The 9,928-nt window shown below is 35.1% G+C and overlaps 1 protein-coding gene across 1 annotated transcript; it reads left to right on the top strand.

Moving 5' to 3' along the window:
- The first annotated feature begins 492 nt into the window (after nucleotides 1–492).
- Nucleotides 493–8,855, top strand: LOC128996734 (RNA-binding protein 8A-like). The gene is made up of 5 exons (XM_054422184.1): nucleotides 493–694; nucleotides 2,484–2,621; nucleotides 3,712–3,848; nucleotides 4,771–4,895; nucleotides 8,546–8,855. The coding sequence occupies exons 1-5, from the start codon at nucleotides 634–636 to the stop codon at nucleotides 8,571–8,573; spliced, it is 489 nt and encodes a 162-aa protein (XP_054278159.1). The 5' UTR covers nucleotides 493–633; the 3' UTR covers nucleotides 8,574–8,855.
- The last annotated feature ends 1,073 nt before the right edge of the window (nucleotides 8,856–9,928 follow it).

Genomic DNA, 9,928 nt, shown 5'->3' with positions numbered 1-9,928 from the left:
CAGTTCTAATCTAACCTAACCAACCAAACTTGCTGTAACTTTTCGAAAATCTGTTTTATATTCACCACATGCCTTTTCTATTATCCAACGGAATTATTTGAATTAAAATTAAAATTACATAGCATGATTTGTCTAAGGGGGGTAGTATTCCAGTCGCGGACACGGCTTCCATATTGGTTAGTTCTAGTTGGCAGATTTTGTGACGTCACGTTTCACCTGGGGGGTAGTTTTCCGGGGGATAGTATTCCGCATCCCCAGAAAATATTCTATTATACTGAAGAGAAGAAGACAGAAGAACTGAAGTTTCGAGTTTCGTAATTTTGGTTTTGTTTGGTTTTGGTTTGGGGTTTTGATGGTTGTATTGGTTAGTATTGGTATCAGCTTGAGGAGTATGTTTAATCTATGGTATCAGGTTCAGGTATCATCGCCATCGGTTCGTTTCGTTCGGTTTCGGTACGGTTGGTAGCAATGGTAGCGGTAGCGGTGGACTGGACGGTGATACATCAAGCTAACCTTAACCTGTCTGTTCCCTTGTCGTTTCCAGCGCAATTTTGTATTGTTGAGAATAGACATAAAGTTAAGTTTTTATTATACTAAAACTGACATTAAGGATATTCATTAATTTCTTGTAACATGGCAGATGTCTTAGAACTTGACAATGCCGAAGAGTTTGAAGTTGACGACGAAGGAGATCGTAAGTATACTGGCCTTCCTAAACTTATTATCCTTTTATTTAATTCTTCAATAAGCTAGAAGGGATAGGCCCTAGGCCTACATGAAGAAAACTTTTGAAACAGTGATGTATGGTTGTAAAATATTTCGACCCAACTGGGCTTTCTCTCATTCGGATATTTTGGGATTTGATCCTAGTCCATTTTAGGCCTAACTTGGGACGATCTTTTGATAATAATCATACGGGCCTAATGCTTTCACGCTTAGATTGCCTAAGTTTCCCATAATTTCAATAATTCCCATAATTCCGATAATTGTTGTGTTTTTATTGGTAATTCAAAGAGTAAACAAACCCAGCATAATCCAACACAACCACATGATTAACACGCTTGCTGCGGTACGTACGTCGAATGGCGGGCATATCCCCAGTGTGGCGCAGCCCTCAGCGTCAAACAAACCCGATTGGCTTTCCAATTTTGGTCTGACGAATAGCAAATAACGTACGGGGATGTCCTGCTTTACAACAAAAGTCGACGTAGTTTGCTAAACACCCACAGATAGCAGCACTGCTTGGAACGTAGCCGGTCCCATTGGTATTGTAGCCTACTGCCAAATGGAGGGAAAAAGATGGGACAAAAAGTAGATTTTTGAGAATGTCAGACGGGGATTTTACGGGGAAATTTACTACCAACCTAAGTTACACCACAACAAAATGCAAGTCACATACTACACTCTAACGTGGTATAGGTCCGCTTTTGGCCGACGCTAGTGCAAAAACGAAGATATACAAAAGGCATTGTCGAGCGTTCCCGATGGGGTACGGACGCACCATACCCGATCGGGAACGGCTGCACTCTACGTGTTAAATGTTACGTTAATATGGTTGAACCATGGTCTACTTTGCCAGAATCATTATCTTAAATGAAAGTTTGGGCTTAGTGCTCTCTTTTCCTAAGACTAGAAATACTCATTGTAGCTGGGATAAACATAGACCTTACGTCCCGTGCCATGGTTCATTCCACAATTAATCCCATGTTCATTGTTATCATTTTGTGAAACCGTCTCACATGTAACTTATTTTGTCATCGTGTTATGGATGTAAGTTACTGTAACTGCGGCAAAGTGTTTACTGCATGTTTTCCTTTCAATATTCCTGTAGGCCTACAGTCCATATTCTTTACTCATCGTCTTGTATTAGCATTGTATGGTAGCCCATTTTCAATTTCTCTTGTTAGCCATCTAAGCTCGCTTTCAATTGTAAATTGGTGTTACGCCGTTGGAATGTAAATAAATAATAGGCCTACCAGGCAAAGAAACCTGCTGGGTGTTCCCCACGTTAAGATGACGAAGAAGGGAATTAATTAAATCAATAACAAATAATCTGTATTCTAACAAAAACAAAATAAGTTACATTGGGTAGGCGTAGGCTATATAAGTAGGCCTATCGCTAAGATTGATTAACTAACTTAAAATGGAAAATCTAAATAATCATCATAATCCTACGTTTTCATGTGGTTGGCCCCCTAACTTAGTTGGAGATTTAATGATAGTAATTTGGTTTTTCTAAGGAAACAGTTCAAACCCTGATCTTATTGCAAGCGATGTTAGTATCCATATGTTGTTAGGCTAAGATTAATTGTTTGAAAAATGGCTTCTGGGACCCAAAATAGATCCTGCATAGGATTAAACCAGCAACCCTCAGATTTTAAGATTTTAAGACAAGCTGAGGGTTGGTTTAAGTTTATAAATGGAGCCCTTGTTTGTTTTCTTGTAGGCTAAGGCTATACTTAACTTATTGATATCTGTTTTAGAGGGCATTGCTCGTCTCAAAGATAAGGCAAAGAAGAGGAAAGGTAGAGGTTTTGGTGGAGAGAAGAGTGCAAGGGAAGAAGTTAGAGACTATGAGACAATGGACGTGGAAGATGACGAGGACCCCGGCCCACAGAGATGTAAGTGAATTATAAGCTTTAAATTGAAGCAGGAATTTAAGTTGGTAGATTACAATGGCTGTCCAAGAAATTAACTGACACTTTGATATAAATAATTTCTTGATCAGCATTGTACGTGTTATTAAATTTACGGAAAGTAAATAAAGATTATAAAGATTATTAGGCTACAGCATGAAAAACTGAATCTCAAATATCGTATCTTAAATTAGAAAATTGAGTCCCCTTAAAATGTACAGTGTGTATGTTAATAAGTAGTAATGTTCTTATATCAAAGTACGGAAAGTAAATAAAGATACGTCTTAACACTTAAAACATATATTTACGCTTATACTGTTACTCACAAGACGGTAAATATACAAAAGATGGTAAGTGGTGATCGATTTCGATTGGACACTCCAATCATCATCAGACCCAATAGGCGAATGACGACCAGTAACAACATTGGTACCAACATTGGTCATTTGTCTATTGGGTCTGATGATGATCGGAGTGTCCAATCGAAATCGATCACCACTTACCATCTTTTGTATATTTACCGTCTTGTGAGTAACAGTATAAGCGTAAATATATGTTTTAAGTGTTAAGACGTATCTTTATTTACTTTCCGTACTTTGATATAAGAACATTACTACTTATTAACATACACTGTACATTTTAAGGGGACTCAATTTTCTAATTTAAGATACGATATTTGAGATTCAGTTTTTCATGCTGTAGCCTAATAATAGTCTACACTCAGTGTGGAAATATACTGCTTGTATACCAACCTACTTTTTAGTGTCTATGCCAGTTTAGCATTTTTTAAAGAAGGCAGGCTATGACAAATCTTTAATGGAAAGCCATCCAAACCCATTTAATTTGTTTAGATACCGGTATGCCTATCCACTTGAAGTCTGAGAAATTGATCACTACGTTAGCAAAGCAATACACTCAATTGCACTAGAACTTTTATTGCTAGTTTTTTTTATATTTTGTAATCAGGCCTAATTACCTATTTTAACAATTGATAGGTATTTTATTTGTTTAGATTCTATTTTGACAATTTATGTTAGTATAAACTCCAGACTGTGATAGCCTAAACATGTTTCAGCTGTGGAGGGGTGGATTCTTTTTGTCACTTCAGTACATGAAGAAGCTCAAGAAGATGACATTCATGACAAATTTTCAGAGTTCGGTGACATAAAAAATATTCATCTGAATTTGGACCGAAGAACAGGTTTTCTTAAGGTATATCACCCTCATAATCATATTTTAATGCTTTTGAACATTCCTTCTCTCTCCTCTAATAGGCCTAGGCCTATTTATTTTAGTACCATCTATCTCAACTTAGTCTTTAACCCTTTTAGTAGGCCTAATCAGCAACCTCTCTTGGTAATGAAGAAACCTTTTCCATTCCAGATGGGTTTGTCAACCCTGTCTTCTGGTAAGCTAATGTACAATGTGTCCAATCCAGCTCAAGTCTTTGTGACTTGGCAAACCTCACCACGTCTTGCTCCTTGATAAGTTTGCCAGGCTCATCATTACGATCGAATACTCTCAACCCTTGAAAGGTGACTTGAAAACCTATTAAAAATCAAAAATACATGTGTCCATTAGCTACAATTTTAACCCTTCCCGACTATAGGCGGATATCCGCCTATTCATTTTGGCTCCGCGGACAGTAGGCGGATAAATCCGCCAATTATTACGACATCTCTTGTTATAGTTGATTTTATATAACAACATTAATCTTCGTAAAAAACTTCTTTTTGTTCAATTATATCCTTAACCGATGTATGAGAAATGTTATTCTAGAAATATAAACAATTAAATTTAATTTTTTTTTTTAAATAATGTAACAAAAAATTGGCTTAAAAAAATTGAAAAAGGATATAAAAAATATTTTAAACAAAAGTGCTGCAAGGTAGGCCTAAACTATTTTCAACATTCTAGGCCTATCAATTATAGATAGAAAAATAATGTTTTTGGCTTCCATCCAAAATTATTTTGCTGTCTGTTTACATACTATAGGCCGTCCGGGAAAGGTTAATAAGTAAGAAAACTTATGTTTCCATCCAATTTTGTATTATTAATCTGACGTTTGTCCTGCGACTGTTTGGTGATTATTGAGCACTAGTTTCAAACAACTATTAACATCGGTTGTTTACAGGGCTATGCTCTCGTGGAGTACGAGTCGTACAAGGAAGCCGCTGCCGCCAGAGAGGCTCTGGACCAATCAGAAATTCTTGGACAGAAAATCGGAGTTGATTGGAGCTTTGTCAAAGGTCCAAAGAAGTAAGTATATTGTTTCTTTTATTATTTACTACTAGCTGTGTACCCGTTCTACGCACGGGGATCTTATAATATTCAGTTGAAACCTTCTTATATAACGAACAGCAGTTGGTTTGCATATTTTAAGATATGCTGGCCAAACTATTATACATAGCTTCATTTTATGTTGTTTTTTGTTGTTCCGGATCGGTATGACAATCAATAAAAGGTTAAATTACCTCTGTGTCTGCCGGTCGATCCTATAACGGTAGGCTTACTTTTATTTTTACTATCTGATCTCGTTTGCATGGCTCAATCACGTCCTGGTTGAAGTTCGTTCGCTACGCTCACTCACCTGTATGTTGGAGCTCGTTCGCTGCGCTCACTTTCCTTCAGGTTAGCTCGTTCGCTACGCTCACTTGCCTTCAGGTTAGCTCGTTCGCTACGCTCACTCGCCTCCAGGTTGCAAATTAGCTGTTGTCATAAATGTAAAAGAAATAATAGTGCTAGTGCTGCACCCTGTTGGTAATCCTTGTAACTTTAATGCTATTGAACATCACAGAACAGAACCAACTTGTTTAATTGAAACAGCTGTTAAGATTCAATAATTTCATTTCTCATAAGGTTAACATGGGCTTCCAGAAATTCCACGTCAAAAATCGACAAAAACTTGATTTTCAAGGGTTTACTGTTAAATATCTAACTGTCTCATATTCGATGAAATACGTCTAAAACCATCTCATATATGTATAGTATTTGGAAAATAAGTTTCAGGCGGGACAGTGCTATAGTTATTGAGGAGTAGTTGTAATAAAGTGCGTATTTTAGCGTTACCAAGAGAATGACAGATAGACAGACAGACAGACAGACAGACAGACAGACAGAAATTGAGATAAGGTTTGATTCGGTTTCTCTGACCTATGAAATGTAAAAATAACCAAAAAGTTCATTATTCTAAGCAATGTACAGACAAAACTCTAATTTTATTTATATAGATTTTGTTAAGTAAGATAGCATGAGGTCACAACATGAAAGATGGATCATTGTTGAATACCAATACCAACATCAATCTTTATTTTAAGGAACAGCGACGTTTATTTTTAACCCTTTGCGGTCGAATGGCGAGTATTGGTCGCCACCCGCCATTTTGCCGACTGCTCAAAAATGGCAACCTACAAGGACAAAAAAAAAAAAAAAAATCAAAAATAAAAAAAGTTAATTTTTTTGGTCAAATGGCGAGTATAGGTCACTGGGCGCCATTTTTCTGACTGCTTGAATGGCAAGCTAAATTCTCCAAAAAATGTGGAAAAAATTCGACCTCAAAGGGTTAATGCGATGGAGTTTAGATGCTTTACCAGAGAAAATTAAGAATACAGGGGCTTCAGATTCTTTAAAACCTCTCATTACCCTATACATATGGTACTGGGACTAAGACCGTTTAAATAGTTGTATAAAAAGTAGTTTATACAGGGTGTTCATTTGAAAACTTTCCATATCTGTTGTGTGCAAAGGTAAGGCTTTTAACACTTGTTTGTTCTCATTTCCCCCTAATTTGGACATGCCAAATCCAATAAAATTATTTTCAATTTCGAAAAATGCCCCAAAAGGGCCCAATTTGGGGGGTAGGGGTGCTTTTTGAGAAATTTTCAAATGTAAACATGGGTTGTGTGATACATCAATTTAAAGGTCTAATCACCCCGACTATTTTGGTGCAATAAAAATGTAATTATCTTTAACCGTATTTACAGGGTGGGTCAAAACGTTTTAAAAAAGGACTTTGAAGTTAAGTACCGTATTACCCGAACTACTGAACGGAACAGCGCCAAATTTCTTTCCAAGCTTATTCTTGATCTACTCTTTAAAATAACTTGTAATAAGGGCATTTTCCATGTTATTTTCTAATTTTAAAAAAATCTAAAAATTTAAGAATAAAAGAAAGCTGAAAACTCAAAATTCTTAAATAGCAAGGTATAACAAATTTCATACCACGTGAAAGGTCCTTTTTTAACAAACATTTTACGTATTCAAGTTTTCTTTTTATCTCTTACCGTTTAAAAATTTCAGTAGAAAAACTGAATTTTGTATGGTAAAATTATAACTAGTTTTCTAACAAAACACATTGCACTTTGCTCAACGATGTATTATGATTAATTACAAATTGATCAACTACTTTTACTTGTGTCAGTTCATCTTGGACCCTTCACCCTGTTCTTTTCCCAATGGTAACTGAGCCAGTTTCAGAAATTTCTTAACTAAATCATTTACAGCTTTATGACTTAACGTCTAACCTGGATATTTATTGTTAAACACTTTGCAGTTATCCTGAAACACTTTTGTTCTGCCCAATAAGTAAAAATAAAGTCTATTTTTTTAAGTGTACACCATATTCGATTAGATACTACAGAAAATAGTACTTTTTGAAATTAGTACTACCATTGACTAGTCAATGGTTCTACAGAAAGCGGCCCACATGTAGGTTGTCCTTATCAGCTATAAGACTTGTTTTTCACAAAGTAAAACGTAATGACTTGTCTGTCAATCAGGGTATCAATAATTATGAATTGTTTCCTTCAGTTAATGCACCATTAAATGTGTCTAGAGACGAATTTTGGCTGTTTTATTAGAAAACTAGTTACAATATTACTATGGAAAATTCAGTTTTTCTACTGAAATTTTTAAACGGTAAGAGATAGAAAGAAAACTTAACTACGTAAAATGTTTGTTAAAAAAGGACCTTTCACGTGGTATGAAATTTGTTATACCTTGCTATTTAAGAATTTTGAGTTTCAGCTTTCTTTTATTCTTAAAATTTGAGATTTTTTAAAAATTAGAAAATAGCATGGAAAATGCCCTTATTACAAGTTATCTTAAAGAGTAGATCAAGAATAAGCTTGGAAAGAAATTTGGCGCTGTTCCGTTCAGTAGTTCGGGTAACACGGTACTTAACTTCAAAGTCCTTTTTTTAAACGTTTTGACCCACCCTGTAAAAACGGTTAAAGATAATTACATTTTTATTGCACCAATTTAGTCGGGGTGTTTAGACCTTTAAATTGATGTATCACACAACCCATGTTTACATTTGAAAATTTCTCAAAAAGCACCCCTACCCCCCAAATTGGGCCCTTTTGGGGCATTTTTCGAAATTGAAAATAATTTTATTGGATTTGGCATGTCCAAATTAGGGGGAAATAAGAACAAACAAGTGTTAAAAGCCTTACCTTTGCACACAACAGATATGGAAAGTTTTCAAATGAACACCCTGTATATTAATTGACTACAGTTTGTAAAGTTACAATGGTTTTGAAAATAAATAAACGTACGCGAATTACATCTACTGTAGTTTACTGTAGTATTATAATTAACTACAGCGCAGGGAAAACACTACAGTAAAACCGGCAGAGTATTTATTCAATACAGCTACCTCCACACAAATTTTTCATTTTGATAACTAGTCTTCTACCTTCTGAATCCAAATAACATTATTTTTTACCGTAGTTTGAAATTACTAGGTAATATCGTTGTTCAAATATGACTTTTGGAAGTCCGTCATCGGTAGTGTAATTAGTCTGCCAATATATGGTAACTTTTCTTTTTAAAAATTTTTTTAACACATCAAACATGTATAGATTCTCTGTTTTTCTCTTCTGATAATTAAACTGTAACTATTTTTTCAGGACAAGAAGAAGCCGAAGGAGGAGATGAAGTTTTTTAGCAAAAAGCAAATAAATGTGCTACATTATTTTGACATTTAAAGTGTATTATACTTCACTGTAATGTGTTTTTATTCAGATGTATTTGTTTAAGAAATCTTTTAGAAAGTTTTATTCCAGGTTTTTTTCAAACCCTAATTTTTTACCTCAATTGTAGACAGTGCAGTTGGTTTGGTAGTGTGTAACTTTCTTGTCGTTTACCAAACCTTGGTTGAATAATATTTAGTTTTAGGCATTGCTGTTTCTTACATTAAATAAAGTTTTGGAACATCAATACTGTTTTTTTTTTTTTTTTCAAGTTTCCCGGTAGTATAGTTATTATGGTGGCCTAGTAAAGATATTTGCAAGAATGTTGTTCAAGACATGAATGTCGCATACCCTACAAACAGTGGACAGTTCAGGCGTATACACAGACTATATACAGTCAATGGTTCAGGTGGAGTTGACGGGGTGGATGGAATCTTTATGAGTTGCATTTCAAATCAACTTTTTATCCAGCCTTACCATGTGACAGTTTGTGAGCATGGAAAACTTGTTTTATATATGAAGTTGGATTCTTGTAAATTTTTTTAAATAGAAATAAACATAAATCTGGATTCTGATTGTCTTTAAGAGGGTTCCCTACCCCCGCCGAAAAACAATAGAAAACCGCTTCGCGCGGTATCATATAGCGATTCTAGTTTTAACATTTTGTACATAAAGAGTGGTTCTACTAAGTTTGCTTTTTAAAAAATGTCTATGCTTACGCAATCAAGGGCAACGACTTGTCAAAGTTAGTGAACTTTAACTGTAAAGTTCACTAACTTTGACAAGTCGTTGCCCTTGATTGCGTAAGCATAGACATTTTTTAAAAAGCAAACTTAGTAGAACCACTCTTTATGTACAAAATGGTGTTTGGTTCACAATTTAAATGTTAAAACTAGAATCGCTATATGATAACGCGCGAAGCGGTTTTCTATTGTTTTTCGGCGGGGGTAGGGAACCCTCTTAAGTAAGATATTTGAAGCTTGAATAAACATATAAGAACGACTACATAAAATTAAACATGTCGGGAATATACAATGTGTTTACCGATTTATTACATTTAAATGAGACGACAGCTCAACGCAGGTACTCTAAAACTATGCTGTGGCTTTCATTATGTGTTGCTCGAAGCTTTTGTATAAAATGATTCTGAGTCGCCTGAAGACAGCATCAGGTTCTAAAGCATACAATACAATGAAATTTTTTTTCTTGTTTTTTTTTTAGTAAAAAAACGCAACTAAGTACGGCCAACCCAACAAGCAAACTTCAAAACAAAGAGCTGCACATAGTTAATAGCAAACACATTTATTATAAAAACACATT

This window comes from Macrosteles quadrilineatus, unplaced genomic scaffold (assembly GCF_028750875.1).
Source record: "Macrosteles quadrilineatus isolate MER2022 unplaced genomic scaffold, UCM_ALF_1.0 Scaffold_6__1_contigs__length_79288215, whole genome shotgun sequence".
NCBI classification, from domain to species: Eukaryota; Metazoa; Arthropoda; class Insecta; order Hemiptera; family Cicadellidae; genus Macrosteles; species Macrosteles quadrilineatus.
The sequence above is the reverse complement of the archived record's forward strand: the minus strand, read 5'-3'. Positions and strand labels throughout refer to the sequence as shown.

What these genes read in the sequence shown, in the direction of transcription:
- LOC128996734 (XM_054422184.1), top strand. Translation starts at nt 634, where the DNA reads ATGGCAGATGTCTTAGAACTTGACAATGCCGAAGAGTTTGAAGTTGAC. An exon ending in GAAGAACAGGTTTTCTTAAG is followed by an intron (nt 3,849 to 4,770) that starts GTATATCACCCT and finishes GGTTGTTTACAG; the next exon opens with GGCTATGCTCTCGTGGAGTA. An exon ending in TTTGTCAAAGGTCCAAAGAA is followed by an intron (nt 4,896 to 8,545) that starts GTAAGTATATTG and finishes CTATTTTTTCAG; the next exon opens with GACAAGAAGAAGCCGAAGGA.